Raw genomic sequence first — 17,437 nt, forward strand, 5'->3', positions numbered from 1 at the left:
AGCTCCTCTCGCGTTCGCGTCCTGTACGTCCTTTACGCGAGAGGAGCCGAGCCTGCCCGACTATACCCGAGTGTACTGCGCTCGTTATATGCCGGTGCAGTGGTTCAAACTCAGCGCGGGATCAAGCAGGGACGACACCACGATGGCCGCAGAAGGACGCCGGACCGGACGAGGCCGCCGATGGACGCGATGGACGACGGGCAAGACACCGACGAGGGGCATCCAAACTGTAAGTATTTTTTTTTTCCAGAAATTTTTCTTCAAGTTCAGGGGTGCGCACTATATGCCGGGGCGCGCAATAGGCCGATAAATACGGTATATATTTTTTTAAATCGGTCTTTTAATTTTTTTTTTTTACAAAAAATAAAAACCGCAGAGGTGATCAGATACCACCAAAAAAAAGCTCTATTTTTCGGGAAAAAATGATAAAAATTTCATGTGGGTACAGTGCTGCACGACCGCGCAATTGTCATTCAAAGTGCGACAGCGCTGAAAGCTGAAATTTGGCCTGGGCAGAAGGGGGGGTAAAGTGCCCCGTAAGCAAGTGGTTAAGGGTTTTACCTTTTTACAAAAACCTTGGAAGGATCAGTTGTGTCTGATGGGCATCACTGAGGACCCTCCAATGTCAGAACATTCCGCGATCGCCTACCGCCATCAGATTATCATATGAATGGCCAGGGCCGTCTTAATAGCATCACGGGCCCCTGGGAAAAGTAATGCTCTGGGGCCCCTACAATGATGACAGTGCAGGTAAACAGACATCAAGTAGGTAGGAGGCAGACTGGCCCCCCCTGTGTATCCATCACTCTCAGTGCCATCATGGCGCCCCCAATTTCGGGGCAGCGTGGACTCAAGGACCAGCTGCTTTGGAGAAAGAGCATGCAGCTAGGGCCCCTGGGCAGTGCCCGGGTGTGCCCTCTCATTAAGACAGCCCTGTAAATGGCTAGTGGAAGGTTTCTCCCTCCACAAACCTTCCTTGTCTCTGTGCAGACTGTGAGTAATTACTTAGAGAGGACACTAGAGGTCACCCACGCGCCTCCTCCTCCTCCTCCTCCAGCATCTGGTCCTCCTCAGCATCCCTCTGCATCTCCACTGATCAATCTCCAATGGTTTGTAAGCTTCCAGGCGAGTGTCAGAGCCGCCTCCCCCCCTCCTCCTACGTCTGCCTCTTATTCCCTCTCTCCCTGTGCCATGTACTTATTCATCTCCCTCCTCCATCCAATGCCTCATCCGGGGGAGCTCCACATACACACCTAGAGCCTTCCGGGGGGCGATGACGATGGAGAAGGAACGCAGGGCGTCAAAGCAGTACGGATCTCTGGAATCCACCGTGTGGAAACCCACCGAGCAAGCTACAGGTAGGTCCCTGCATGGGTGGAGGACTCCCGGCATCCTCAAGCCCCATGCTTGCTGTCACCCATTCATACCTTCAGGAGTACAGAGCGCAGGGTGAGACTTCTATTGATTGCTTTCTACTAGATCCAATATATCCATTGATTAGATCGCGATCGGATCAAATTTATTGGGTCGTCTTCAAACTAAGACAAGTTTCTGGAGATGTGTGTGCAGTATATACATGGGAATCCATCGATCGTTCTATCGATCACCGAGCCCCATAGAGAATGGAAAAGTCCATTGCTGCTACTTTGTATAAAAAGCTCACTCCCAGAGTGTTACCAGTTATGTTATCTATTTATCTATCGATCTATCTATCATTTGATCTATCTATCTATCTATCTATCTATCATTTGATCTATCTATCTATCTATCTATCTATCTATCTATCTATCTATCTATCTATCATTTGATCTATTTATTGTTTGATCTATCTGATTATCTATCTATCATTTAATCTATCTATCTAGCTATCGATCTATATATCTATCATTTTATCTATCTATCGTTAGATAGATAGACCAAACAATAGATAGATAGATCAAATGATAGATGGAGTACATAATTGGTAACACTTGGTAGTGAGCTTTTTATACAAAGTAGCCAATATTTACTTTGTCATTATCTATGGGCCTTGGTGATAGATAGAGATAGGTAGATAAAATGATAGATAGATAGATAGATCAAACAAATGATAGATAAAACGATTGATCTATCTATCGCTATCTCTCACCAAGGCCCATTGATAATGAAAAGGTAAATTTTTTCTACTTTCTATAAAAATCTCACTCCCTCAACGTGTTACCAATTATGTTCTATCTATCTATCTAGCTATAGATCGATCTATCTATCATTTTATCTATCTATTGTTGGATAGATAGACCAAACAATAGATAGATAGATCAAATGATAGATAGGTCGATTAAACGATAGATAGATCAAACAATAGAGATGGATAGGTCAATCGTTTTATCTATCTATCATTTTATCTATCTATCTCTATCCATCACCAAGGCCCCTAGATAATGAAAAAGTAAATATTGGCTACTTTATATAAAAAGATCACACTCCCGGTGTTATCAATTCTGTACTCTATCTATCTATCTATCTATTATTTAGATAGATAGACCAAACGAACGATAGATAGATCAAATGATAGATAGATAGATAGATCGTTTTATCTATCTATCTATTGTTTGATCGATTTATCTATCTATCTATTGTTTGTTTGATCGATCTATTTATCTCTATCCATCACCAAGGCCCATTGATAATGAAAAAGTAAATTTTGCTACTTTGTATAAAAAGCTCACACTCCCCCAAAGTGTGACCAATTATTCTCTCTCTCTCTCTCTCTCTCTCTATATCTCTCTCTCTCTATCTCTATCTCTATCTCTATCTCTATCTCTATCTCTATCTCTATCTCTATCTCTCTCTCTATCTATCTCTATCTCTATCTCTATCTCTATCTCTATCTCTATCTCTATCTCTATCTCTATCTCTATCTCTATCTCTATCTCTATCTCTATCTCTATCTCTATCTCTATCTCTATCTCTATCTCTATCTCTATCTCTATCTCTCTCTCTCTCTCTCTCTCTCTCTCTCTCTCTCTCTCTCTCTCTCTCTCCTAAATTTAACCTCATGACCGTTGTTTTGCTATTCAGCACTGCGTTACATTGCCATTGCGCAGTCATGCAACAACTGTACCCAAATTAAATTTATATAATTTTTTTTTTTAACTCAAATAGAGCTTTGCTTTGGCGGTATTTGAACACCTCTGAGTTTTTTATTTTCTAAATCATATTTAATAAAATCAAATTTCTTCAAAAATGTATTGTGTTGCAAGTGCTGGCAGTGATCGGGGGATGGTCCGGCCTACGTTTGGTGACACTGTATTATTGAGGACACTTGTATAGTTCTGATCGGGATTCATACATACACTTGTCCGTGATGTACTACGGCCGCGGGAAACCGCAGAACGCATCAAAATTTTGCCAAGTTTTCCAGCTTCTGACGGCCAGCGATCAAAACAAGAGGGAAGTTGAAGCTCCTCGAACCGCAGAAGCTGCTAAGCGATGCAACTGAAGATTAGGAGCTGTAATGTGAATGAAGCACAATGGTGGTTCTAGTGTGACTGTGATAGTGTGGCGGGCAATCTGGTGCAACTGAAGATTAGGAGCTGTAATGTGAATGAAGCACAATGGTGGTTCTAGTGTGGCGGGCAATCTGGTGCAACTGAAGATTAGGAGCTGTAATGTAAATGAAGCACAATGGTGGTTATAGTGTGACTGTGATAGTGTGGCGGACAATCTGGTGCTGACACTGGGTGGGAGAGACACTAACCGACACTGACGTCACTAATACAGTGATCAGTGATAACACTGGACCCTGTACTAATGACACGGGCGGGGTGATCAGGAGTGCAATCAAGGGGTTAACAAGTGTATGTGATGTGCTGATTTTACACATTGATCCTCTGTCTGGAGTCTCCTCACCTTCATTTCTAAACACTGAAAGCAGAGAAATCCAGCCAGATCTGTGTCTTGTGTTTACCAAATCTCAGATCTCTGTGCTGTGATTGGCCACAGCCAATCAGCAGGTTTACAATTAAATTAATTCGCAGTAACCGGCTGATAAACTCATGCTGTGTCCAATCACAGCACAGGTCAGCAGGGGGCGCACATCTGTGTCACTAAACCAGGAAGTTTACCGCAACATGATTTCTGCCTTCCTCCCCCTCCTTCCCTGATTTCCTCCTTCCATTCCTCCCCTTCCCCATTTTCTTCCTTCCCTTCCTTCCTTGATTTCTTCTTTCCTTTTCCTTTTTCCTTTCCTTTCTTCCTTCTCTCCCTTCCTTCCCCATTTCCTTCTTTTCCTTCCTTCCTCGATTTCTTTTCTTTTTTTTCGCTTTTCCTTTCCTTTCCTTTCTTCCTTCCTTCATTTATTTCTTCTTTTTTCATTAATTTCTTCTTCTTTCTCTTCCTTCCTTGATTTCTTCTTTCCTTTGCCCTTTTTTCCTTTCCTTTTTATTTTCCTTTCCTTTTCTTCCTTCTTTCCCCTTCCTTCCTCGATTTCTTCCTTTCCTTCCCTCCTCGATTTTTTTTCTTTCTTTTCCTTTCCTTTCCCTTTTCCTTTTTTTCCTTCTTCCCCTTCCTTCCTTGATTTCTTCTTTCCTTTCCTTTTTCTCTTTCCTTTTTATTTTCCTTTCTTCCTTTTTTCCATTCCTTCCCCGATTTTCTTCCTTTCCCCCCTTCTTCCATTTTTTCTTTCTTTTCTTTTCCTTTCTTCCTTCTGTCCCTTCCTTCCTTCCTTCCTTCCTTCCTTCCTTGATTTCTTCCTTTCCTTTCTTCCTTCTTTCTCTTCCTTCCTCAATTTCTTCCTTTCCTTCCTTCTTCGATTTCTTTTCGCTTTTCCTTTCCTTTCTTCCTTCCTTCCTTCCTTCCTTCCTTCCTTCATTTATTTCTTCTTTCTTCATTAATTTCTTCTTCTTTGTCTTGCTTCCTTGATTTCTTCTTTCCTTTTATTTTTTCTTTCCCTTCCTTCCTCGATTCCCTCCTTTCCTTCCCTTCTAGATTTTTTTTTCTTTCTTTTCCTTTCCTTTCCCTTTTCCTTCTTTCCTTTCCTTCCTTGATTTCTTCTTTTCCTTTTCCCTTTCCTTTTTATTTTCCTTTCCTTTCTTCCTTTTTTCCATTTCTTCCCATGATTTTCTTTGTTTCCTTCCTTCTTCGATTTCTTCTTTCCTTTCTTTTCCTTTCCCCTACCGTTTTCCTTCTTTCCCTTCCTTCATTGATTTCTTCCTTTCCCTTCTTCCTTCTTTCTCTTCCTTCCTCAATTTCTTCCTTTCTTCGATTTCTTCTTTTCTTTCCTATCCCTTCCCCTTTTTTTCCCTTTTCATTTTGTTCTTCCTTCTTTCGCTTCCTTCATTCTTTTCTTCTTTCCCTTCCTTGATTTTCTTTTCCTTTCCTTTCCTTTTTATTTTCATTTCCCTTCCCTCCTCGATTTCTTCTTTCTTTTCTTTCCTTCCCTTTTTTCCTTCTTTCCTCGATTTCTTATTTTGTTCCTTCCCTTTTCTTCCTTCTTTCCTCAATTTCTTCCTTTTTTCTTTTCCTTTCTTCCTTCTTTCCCTTCCTTTAATGTCTTTCTTTTCTTCTTTTCCTTTCCTTTCCTTTTTTTCTTTCTTATCCTTTTAACCCTCTCTTTTCCTTTCTTCCTTCATTCCCTTCCTTCCATGATTTCCTTCCTTCCTTCCATCCTTGCTTTTAACACCATGCGCTCTGTTGACACCCCCCTCTCCCCACCCCCGCCAGGCACATTGAGGTTGGCGTTGTGTGTATTGTGCGGCTCTGTGAGTTTCCTTCATTCATAAAAAGGCTCCTCGGCTCTGGTCAGGTGGCCGTTTCATGAATGGAGTTGTCACACGTCCCCGTCGGGGGGTTTAACCCTGTGCTGCAGTGTCTGGTGGCAGAGATGAGGGGACGCCCTCTGCAGAAATTCTCATCTGGTGGGTGGATGTCGTCGGGCACAGCGACCTGATCTGTGTGCTGACTTTCTGTTCCACTCAATGAAAAGCCGATCACTAAAATCTCATAGAGGATTTCATAGGTCCGTGTCATTTTCAGTTGTGTTTAAGGCTCCATTCACACCTAGGCGGTTTTTTCAAAACTGTCGCTCTATTTTTGTTTATAGCGCAAAAACTAAAAACCGCAGAGGTGATCAAATACCACCAAAAGAAATCTCTATTTGTGGGGAAAAAAAGGACGCCAATTTTGTTTGGGAGCCACGTCGCACGACCGCGCAATTGTCAGTTAAAGCGACGCAGTGCCGAATCGCAAAACCTGGCCGGGTCCTTTAGCTGCCTAAAGGTCCGGGGCTTAAGTGGTTAAGGGGGGGGGTCTGTCATGTAAGAGGGTACTTTGATCTAAGGGGAGGGCTCCTATGTAAAAGGGGACTCTGATGTAAGAGGGGACTCTGATCTAAGGGGGACACCTATGTAATAAAGGACCCTGATGTAAGTGTGGACTTATGTAAGGGGGGGGACTCTGATGTAAGAGGGGACTCTGATCTAAGGGGGACACCTATGTAATAAAGGACTCTGATGTAAGTGGGGACTTACTTATGTAAGGGGGGGGTCTGTCATGTAAGAGGGTACTTTGATCTAAGGGGAGGGCTCCTATGTAAAAGGGGACTCTGATGTAAGAGGGGACTCTGATCTAAGGGGGCTCCTATGTAATAAAGGACTCTGATGTAAGTGGGGACTTACTTATGTAAGGGGGGGGTCTGTCATGTAAAAGGGGACTCTGATGTAAGGGGGGGACTCTGATGTAAAAGGGGACTCTGATGTAAGGGGGGGACTCTGATGTAAGAGGGGACTCTGATCTAAGGGGGCTCCTATGTAATAAAGGACTCTGATGTAAGTGGGGACTTATGTAAGGGGGGGGGGGACTCTGATCTAAGGGGGACACCTATGTTTTCATTATTATTTTGCAAACATATTTCTGTTTGCAAAATAATAATAATAAAAAAAGGATACAAATTTACCTAAAAAAAGAATCAGAAAAACAAGAAGCCTTTTTTTAAGGTAAATTTTTATATTTTTTTTATTATTATTTTGCAAACATAAATGCAAAGATACAAAAGTATACATTGTTGCTTTTCTGATGTCACGTGACTTGTTTAGATATAATCAATAAAATATTATTGATCCAGATGATGAAAATGATATCGCGGTACAGCGACACAGTAATCCACGGATGCGCAACCCGTGGCCCTCCAGCTTTTGCAGGACTACAAGTCCCAGCATGCCCCAGCTTTTGGGAGTCCTGCTTGTACCTGTCGGCCTTGCAATGCCTCCTGGGACTTGTGGTTCCACAACAGCTGGAGAGGCGCATGTTGAAAGCGCCCCATGTGACTTAACCCTTCTAGATTTGAAACTCGCACTTTTTCTTTTTTTTTTAAGGTGATGATGTCATCTCCATGGCCGACTCTACCACCACCGTGGATGATATTGAAGATGAACTGTTCAAGATTGAAAGGATCCGAGAGATCCTGGTGAGAAGAGAGTCGGAGCTGAGATACATGTGAGTAATAATTGGAGGTGATCTGTGATAAGTGATTCCAGGAAGAGGATGTAAACCCCTGGATGATGCCTGAATAAAGATGGTGCCGGACATCCAGAGGGAAAAGCAGATGAAGGGACTGTCAGGACAGGCAGGGCCGTCTTTATTATGGTTTGGACCCGGGGCAAACATTTCTTGGGCCCTTCCAAATCCACTTATCAACTATTTGTGGGCAGTGGGGGCTCAAGGGACAGCTGCTTAGGGCCCCACAACAATGACTGGGCCGGGGGCAGCTTCCCCTTTTGCCCCCGTGTTAAAGACGGCCCTGAGGACGGGCAATAAGTAGCGGGCAGTGTGACATATTACCGCACTTGGGGGCAGATTCTCGTACAGCCGCGCAAAATTGTGCGGGCGTAACGTATCTCATTTACATTACGCCTCCGCAACTTACACGGGCAAGTGCTGTATTCACAAAGCACTTGCTCTGTAAGTTGCGGCAGCGTAGCGCAAATCACCCAGCGGAATTCAAATTCGGCGGGTAGGGGGTGTGTATCATTTAAATGAAGCGCGTCCCCGCGCCGAACGAACTGCGCATGCGCCGTCCGTAAAATATCCCAGTGTGCATTGCTCCAAATGACGCCGCAAGGACGTCATTGGTTTCGACCTGAACGTAAATGACGTCCAGCCCCCATTCACAGACGACTTACGCAAACGACGTAACGTTTTAAAATTTTGACGCGGGAACGACGGCCATACTTAACATTGGCTGCGCTTCATATAGCAGGGGCAACTTTACGCCAGGAAAAGCCTAATGTAAACGTTGTAACTTTACTGCGTCGGCCGCGCGTACGATCGGGAATTCGCGTATCTAGCTAATTTGCAAACTCGACGCGGATTTCGACGAAAGCGCCACCTAGCGGTCCAAAAAAAACTGCACTTAAGATCCGACGGCGTAAGAGACTTACGCCTGTCGGATCTAATGGATATCTATGCGTAACTGATTCTAAGAAACAGTCGCATAGATACGACGGCTCAACGCAGAGATACGACGGCGTATCTGGAGATACGCCATCGTATCTTGGTTGAGAATCTGGGCCTTGGTGCCTTCAGGTCTCCTTATTGGAATGATGTCATTGCAAGGAAGACGGGTCCTGAAAAGTCGCCAACTTGCCTTTTAGTTGCCCAATTGCAAGGAAAGGAGGCAAAACAGTTCATTGGTTATGCGGCATCATCGCAATTAAACGCCATCGCTCCCTTTATCAATGGGCGGGTTATTGTTGCTGATAAGCGACCGAATAGAGCGTTCTTTATTCGCAGGACATAAAATAAATACTTTGGGGATTTTTTTATTTTTTTTGAGCGCTATTTGCTCTTGCAGTTAAAATCTGGCGCTGGCGAGGGTGTCGGCGTTTGGCGAGGAAGGGGTTAATCCGGCGTCTTTTCCGTTGGCTCGCTGCAGTGCAGGAGCGCAGGTGTGAGTCACAGAGAGATGAGTCACCGCTCGCCCCTGGAGGTTGCCTAGCAACCAACGCGTTGCAGGACAACGAGGACCTGTCCGGCCTCATTAGCCGCGCGCTAACTAGACTTGTCAGGGCGACGCGCGATGGGGCGCTGCTGACGTCCCGCGGGTCACCCTGCAGATCTTTCTTCCTCCCCTTCTAGAACCGCGAGTCATGAGATCTCCATTCCAGGCGACAAATCTGCGATACGTTCTATCCGTTACATTGTTACACTTTCTGTTCTGAGTCTCCCTGTAACATTACCAGCAAGGGACATTCTTCTCACTGATCACCAATGTAAGGGACATTCTTCTCACTGATCACCAATGTAAGGGACATTCTTCTCACTGATCACCAATGTAAGGAACATTCTTCTCACTGATCACCAATGTAAGGAACATTCTTCTCACTGATCACCAATGTAAAGAACATTCTTCTCACTGATCACCAATGTAAGGGACATTCTTCCCACTGATCACCAATGTAAGGGACATTCTTCCCACTGATCACCAATGTAAGGGACATTCTTCTCACTGATCACCAATGTAAGGAACATTCTTCTCACTGATCACCAATGTAAGGAACATTCTTCTCACTGATCACCAATGTAAGGGACATTCTTCTCACTGATCACCAATGTAAGGGACATTCTTCCCACTGATCACCAATGTAAGGGACATTCTTCTCACTGATCACCAATGTAAGGGACATTCTTCCCACTGATCACCAATGTAAGGAATATTCTTCTCACTGATCACCAATGTAAGGGACATTCTTCCCACTGATCACCAATGTAAGGGACATTCTTCTCACTGATCACCAATGTAAGGGACATTCTTCTCACTGATCACCAATGTAAGGGACATTCTTCTCACTGATCACCAATGTAAGGAACATTCTTCTCACTGATCACCAATGTAAGGGACATTCTTCCCACTGATCACCAATGTAAGGGACATTCTTCCCACTGATCACCAATGTAAGGAACATTCTTCTGACTGATCACCAATGTAAGGAACATTCTTCTCACTGATCACCAATGTAAGGAACATTCTTCTCACTGATCACCAATGTAAGGGACATTCTTCTCACTGATCACCAATGTAAGGAACATTCTTCTCACTGATCACCAATGTAAGGAACATTCTTCTCACTGATCACCAATGTAAGGAACATTCTTCTCACTGATCACCAATGTAAGGAACATTCTTCTCACTGATCACCAATGTAAGGGACATTCTTCCCACTGATCACCAATGTAAGGGACATTCTTCCCACTGATCACCAATGTAAGGAACATTCTTCTGACTGATCACCAATGTAAGGAACATTCTTCTCACTGATCACCAATGTAAGGAACATTCTTCTCACTGATCACCAATGTAAGGGACATTCTTCTCACTGATCACCAATATAAGGAACATTCTTCTCACTGATCACCAATGTAAGGGACATTCTTCCCACTGATCACCAATGTAAGGGACATTCTTCTCACTGATCACCAATGTAAGGGACATTCTTCTCACTGATCACCAATGTAAGGAACATTCTTCTCACTGATCACCAATGTAAGGGACATTCTTCTCACTGATCACCAATGTAAGGAACATTCTTCTCACTGATCACCAATGTAAGGGACATTCTTCTCACTGATCACCAATGTAAGGGACATTCTTCCCACTGATCACCAATGTAAGGGACATTCTTCTCACTGATCACCAATGTAAGGGACATTCTTCCCACTGACCACCAATGTAAGGGACATTCTTCTCACTGATCACCAATGTAAGGGACATTCTTCTCACTGATCACCAATGTAAGGGACATTCTTCCCACTGATCACCAATGTAAGGGACATTCTTCTCACTGATCACCAATGTAAGGGACATTCTTCTCACTGATCACCAATGTAAGGGACATTCTTCTCACTGATCACCAATGTAAGGGACATTCTTCCCACTGATCACCAATGTAAGGGACATTCTTCCCACTGATCACCAATGTAAGGAACATTCTTCCCACTGATCACCAATGTAAGGGACATTCTTCTCACTGATCACCAATGTAAGGGACATTCTTCCCACTGATCACCAATGTAAGGGACATTCTTCTCACTGATCACCAATGTAAGCAACATTCTTCTCACTGATCACCAATGTAAGGGACATTCTTCTCACTGATCACCAATGTAAGGGACATTCTTCTCACTGATCACCAATGTAAGGGACATTCTTCCCACTGATCACCAATGTAAGGGACATTCTTCTCACTGATCACCAATGTAAGGAACATTCTTCCCACTGATCACCAATGTAAGGGACATTCTTCTCACTGATCACCAATGTAAGGGACATTCTTCTCACTGATCACCAATGTAAGGGACATTCTTCCCACTGATCACCAATGTAAGGAACATTCTTCCCACTGATCACCAATGTAAGGGACATTCTTCTCACTGATCACCAATGTAAGGGACATTCTTCTCACTGATCACCAATGTAAGGGACATTCTTCCCACTGATCACCAATGTAAGGGACATTCTTCTCACTGATCACCAATGTAAGGGACATTCTTCCCACTGATCACCAATGTAAGGGACATTCTTCCCACTGATCACCAATGTAAGGGACATTCTTCTCACTGATCACCAATGTAAGGGACATTCTTCTCACTGATCACCAATGTAAGGGACATTCTTCTCACTGATCACCAATGTAAGGGACATTCTTCTCACTGATCACCAATGTAAGGGACATTCTTCTCACTGATCACCAATGTAAGGAACATTCTTCTCACTGATCACCAATGTAAGGGACATTCTTCTCACTGATCACCAATGTAAGGGACATTCTTCCCACTGATCACCAATGTAAGGGACATTCTTCCCACTGATCACCAATGTAAGGAACATTCTTCTCACTGATCACCAATGTAAGGAACATTCTTCTCACTGATCACCAATGTAAGGAACATTCTTCCCACTGATCACCAATGTAAGGGACATTCTTCTCACTGATCACCAATGTAAGGGACATTCTTCTCACTGATCACCAATGTAAGGGGCATTCTTCTCACTGATCACCAATGTAAGGGACATTCTTCTCACTGATCACCAATGTAAGGGACATTCTTCCCACTGATCACCAATGTAAGGGACATTCTTCTCACTGATCACCAATGTAAGGGGCATTCTTCCCACTGATCACCAATGTAAGGGACATTCTTCTCACTGATCACCAATGTAAGGGACATTCTTCCCACTGATCACCAATGTAAGGGACATTCTTCTCACTGATCACCAATGTAAGGAACATTCTTCTCACTGATCACCAATGTAAGGGACATTCTTCTCACTGATCACCAATGTAAGGGACATTCTTCCCACTGATCACCAATGTAAGGGACATTCTTTTCACTGATCACCAATGTAAGGGACATTCTTCCCACTGATCACCAATGTAAGGGACATTCTTCCCACTGATCACCAATGTAAGGGACATTCTTCTCACTGATCACCAATGTAAGGGACATTCTTCCCACTGATCACCAATGTAAGGGACATTCTTCTCACTGATCACCAATGTAAGGGACATTCTTCTCACTGATCACCAATGTAAGGGACATTCTTCTCACTGATCACCAATGTAAGGGGCATTCTTCTCACTGATCACCAATGTAAGGGACATTCTTCCCACTGATCACCAATGTAAGGGACATTCTTCCCACTGATCACCAATGTAAGGGACATTCTTCCCACTGATCACCAATGTAAGGGACATTCTTCTCACTGATCACCAATGTAAGGGACATTCTTCCCACTGATCACCAATGTAAGGGACATTCTTTTCACTGATCACCAATGTAAGGGACATTCTTCTCACTGATCACCAATGTAAGGGACATTCTTCCCACTGATCACCAATGTAAGGGACACCCAGCAGTAGGAAGGTGGCGGAGGCCATGTTGGTACACCCAGCAGTAGGAAGGTGGCGAAGCCCATGTTGGTATACCCAGCAGTAGGAAGGTGGCAGAGGTCATGTTGGTACACCCAGCAGTCGGAAGGTGGCGGAGGCCATGTTGGTATACCCAGCAGTAGGAAGGTGGCGGAGGCCATGTTGGTATACCCAGCAGTAGGAAGGTGGCAGAGGTCATGTTGGTACACCCAGCAGTAGGAAGGTGACGGAGGCCATGTTGGTACACCCAGCAGTAGGAAGGTGGCGGAGGCCATGTTGTTACACCCAGCAGTAGGAAGGTGGTGGAGGCCATGTTGGTACACCCAGCAGTAGGAAGGTGGCGGAGGCCATGTTGGTACACCCAGCAGTAGGAAGTTGGCGGAGGCCATGTTGGTACACCCAGCAGTAGGAAGGTGGCGAAGCCCATGTTGGTATACCCAGCAGTAGGAAGGTGGCAGAGGTCATGTTGGTACACCCAGCAGTAGGAAGGTGGCGGAGGCCATGTTGGTATACCCAGCAGTAGGAAGGTGGCAGAGGTCATGTTGGTACACCCAGCAGTAGGAAGGTGACGGAGGCCATGTTGGTACACCCAGCAGTAGGAAGGTGGCGGAGGCCATGTTGTTACACCCAGCAGTAGGAAGGTGGTGGAGGCCATGTTGATACACCCAGCAATAGGAAGGTGGCGGAGGCCATGTTGGTACACCCAGCAGTAGGAAGTTGGCGGAGGCCATGTTGGTACACCCAGCAGTAGGAAGGTGGCGGAGGCCATGTTGGTACACCCAGCAGTAGGAAGTTGGCGGAGGCCATGTTGGTACACCCAGCAGTAGGAAGGTGGCGGAGGCCATGTTGGTACACCCATAATGTCCCATAATTTGTCTCACTGCTCCTGTTTAGCATTGCCTTGCTGTGTGATAGAATTTATGAATGTCCCCCGATAGTCGCCCCTCTCTGACTGTCCAATCGTTGTGTGTGTGCAGGATGGACGATTTTCATCTGTGTGAAGAAATTACGACGATGAAGAAGGATCTGCAGAAACTTGTGTCCATTCCAGGTAAGAACCAATGCGATGGCAGAGTAAACCTTATTCCCGCGGTGGCAAACCCCACCCCTAATAAAAAAAGGGGCATTTCTGCTGGGGGGATTTGGGGACTGGGGGGCAAAGATTTGTGCTGAAAGGGGGATTTCCAGCAAAGGGGGGGATGTTAAAGGATAGAAGATGTGTGCTAGAAGGGGTGATTTTTTTGGGGGGGGGGCATTTCTGCTGGGGGGACTTGGGGACAGGGGGGGGCAAAGATTTGTGCTGGGAGGGGGGATTCCAGCCAGGGAAATGACCTTGTGTCAGCATTGCCTCTACTTATGGGTGGAGATTATTAGCACCCAACGACCCCGCCTCCACTTTGCAAAACGGCCAGCAGGTGGCAGACCCAGCCCAGGACATCAGATGGCAGACCCAGCCCAGGATGGGGCGGGCTGCACACAGAGAGCTGGCGGGCCATGCATTGGGCACCTGGGCTCTTTGTTATAGCAGGGAGGTGTTCTGTAGTTCTGAAGTTCACAGAGATAGCTCAGCGTCCAGCACCCGCCTGCCACTCAGCACTGTAACCAATAGGAGTAGAGCAGAAGCAGAGAGCACATGAAGTCATCAGCTCACATGATTTCTGGCAGGATCATTGCTGGGCAGATGTGACAGATCTAAAGAGCGCCAACATTTCCATCCAATGAAAGCCTCTGATTTCATCAGTCCCCGCCCTGTTTCTTCTCTATGGAGTAACAGGAAGTTTCCTTTTCCAGAGAAGGAGAAGACGCAGGAGGACCATCAGAAGGAGGAGGAGCTACTCCAGCGCATCAGCAAATTGGTGGAGACGCGGGATTTCTTGGTAGACGATGTGGAATTTGAGAGGTTACGGTAAGTGATCCTTCTCATTGGTGGATGGGGGTCCCCCCCCCCCAATCTTCTGCTGCTGGACCCCCTCCAGTTATTCTGTGGAGGAGCGTGACGCCATCATGAGACCGTGTGCTGGTGGGCCAACAACTCCACATGAGTGTACATAACAGCTTCCCATCTCCCGGCTCCTGAGTGTACATAACAGCTTCCCATCTCCCAGCTCCTGAGTGTACATAACAGCTTTCTATCTCCCAGCTCCTGAGTGTACATAACAGCTTCCCATCTCCCAGCTCCTGAGTGTACATAACAGCTTCCCATCTCCCAGCTCCTGAGTGTACATAACAGCTTCCCATCTCCCGGCTCCTGAGTGTACATAGCAGCTTCCCATCTCCCGGCTCCTGAGTGTACATAACAGCTTCCCATCTCCCGGCTCCTGAGTGTACATAACAGCTTCCCATCTCCCAGCTCCTGAGTGTACATAACAGCTTCCCATCTCCCGGCTCCTGAGTGTACATAACAGCTTCCCATCTCCCAGCTCCTGAGTGTACATAACGGCTTCACATCTCCCGGCTCCTGAGTGTACATAACAGCTTCCCATCTCCCGGCTCCTGAGTGTACATAACAGCTTCCCATCTCCCGGCTCCTGAGTGTACATACCAGCTTCCCATCTCCCAGCTCCTGAGTGTACATAACAGCTTCCCATCTCCCGGCTCCTGAGTGTACATACCAGCTTCCTATCTCCCGGCTCCTGAGTGTACATACCAGCTTCCTATCTCCCGGCTCCTGAGTGTACATAACAGCTTCACATCTCCCAGCTCCTGAGTGTACATAACAGCTTCCCATCTCCCGGCTCCTGAGTGTACATAACAGCTTCCCGGCTCCTGAGTGTACATAACAGCTTCCCATCTCCTCTGTACGTTGCTTGGCTCTCATGGTTAGAGGAGGGGGTAACGCTGTGTCTCTGTCTCTTTTCAGGGAGCGGGAGGAGGACAAGGACATGGCGGACTTTCTGCAGAGCCGACTTTCCAAAAGTTACCTGAAGAGGGCAGGTGAGCCCAGAAAACCTTGTGATACTTTGTTTAATGTGAAGAGCAAGATTGTTACCAAGGTGCAATAACAGTCATAGCGCCCCCTACAGGCACTTGGTGACCCGGTCACGCTCCATCAGACAATTGTTGTCGGATTTTCCAATCTGACAGAGCTTGAGATATTTTACAGAGAAGAAGAATGGGCAGAAATGTCCCTCTCTAGATGTGCAAAGCTGGTAGAGACACCCCCAAAAAGACTTGTAGAGAAAGGGGGTTCTACAAAGTATTGACTCCGGGGGCGCCATACAAATGCCCCTCCCCCACACACTTTTCACATATTTATTTGTATCATTTTCCTTCCACTTCACAATTATGTGACACTTTGTGTCTCTGACATAAAATCCCAATAAAATACATTTACGCTTTTGGTTGTAACATGAGAAAATGTGGGGACATTTCAAGGGGTATGAATACTTTTTCAAGGCACTGTATATAGAGGGGTATGAATACTTTTTCAAGGCGCTGTATATAGAGGGTATGAATACTTTTTCAAGGCGCTGTATATAGAGGGGTATGAATACTTTTTCAAGGCTCTATATATAGAGGGGTATGAATACTTTTTCAAGGCGCTGTATATAGAGGGGTATGAATACTTTTTCCAGGTGCTGTATATAGAGGGGTATGAATACTTTATCAAGGCACTGTATATAGAGGGGTATAAATACTTTTTCAAGGCGCTGTATATAGAGGGGTATGAATACTTTTTCAAGGCGCTGTATATAGAGGGTATGAATACTTTTTCAAGGCGCTGTATATAGAGGGGTATGAATACTTTTTCAAGGCTCTATATATAGAGGGGTATGAATACTTTTTCAAGGCGCTGTATATAGAGGGGTATGAATACTTTTTCCAGGTGCTGTATATAGAGGGGTATGAATACTTTATCAAGGCACTGTATATAGAGGGGTATAAATACTTTTTCAAGGCGCTGTATATAGAGGGGTATGAATACTTTTTCAAGGCTCAGTACATTTTCACATTACAAATCCTATGTGATGACGGGTACTCTTGAAGCACATTAGAAGTATTTCCCTTTCTCTTTCTCTTTCTCTTTTTAGTGCACAGAAAGGAAAAGACGTCAACTGTCACTTCTCGGGCGCAACAAACGTCCAACCCCCACGTCACAAAGACGGGACTGACGCTGCTGAAAGAATGCTGCGGCTTCACCTGCTCCATCATGTAACGCCTCGCTGCGTTTTTTTTTTTTTTTTTTTTTGCTTGCGCTAAAAAGCTTATGAAATGGACGCACGGCAAAAGCCTTCCTCTGATTGGCTGCAGCAGTTGGTGGTCACCCGGGTGCCAGCGGCCGATGTTTTTTGCCTTTTTATTTGTGTGTTGCTGGGATTGGCCAGTCCCGGGCTCCGCCCTTCGCACGCCGTTCTCAAGTCTTCACATCAAAATTCTGCAAAAATAAATAAATGACCAAATTGGAAAAAAAAGATGGGGCTGCCTGCGCACCACCAGCAAGAAAAGTGCGTTCCGGGCGGGTGACTGACGGGAACTTCACATTCCAGAACCGCCAACAACCCCGTCCTCAGGAACCCCAGCACACCATGTTT

General features: G+C 45.3%; 1 protein-coding gene across 1 annotated transcript; it reads left to right on the forward strand.

Annotated features, from left to right (window-relative positions):
- The first annotated feature begins 1,102 nt into the window (after positions 1–1,102).
- On the forward strand, positions 1,103–17,083 carry LOC120919113 (bMERB domain-containing protein 1-like). The gene is made up of 6 exons (XM_040331130.1): positions 1,103–1,358; positions 7,353–7,473; positions 13,883–13,956; positions 14,697–14,811; positions 15,766–15,839; positions 16,937–17,083. The coding sequence occupies exons 1-6, from the start codon at positions 1,274–1,276 to the stop codon at positions 17,059–17,061; spliced, it is 594 nt and encodes a 197-aa protein (XP_040187064.1). The 5' UTR covers positions 1,103–1,273; the 3' UTR covers positions 17,062–17,083.
- The last annotated feature ends 354 nt before the right edge of the window (positions 17,084–17,437 follow it).

The sequence above is a fragment of the Rana temporaria genome, chromosome 12 (assembly GCF_905171775.1).
Source record: "Rana temporaria chromosome 12, aRanTem1.1, whole genome shotgun sequence".
In the NCBI taxonomy this organism is placed as follows: Eukaryota; Metazoa; Chordata; class Amphibia; order Anura; family Ranidae; genus Rana; species Rana temporaria.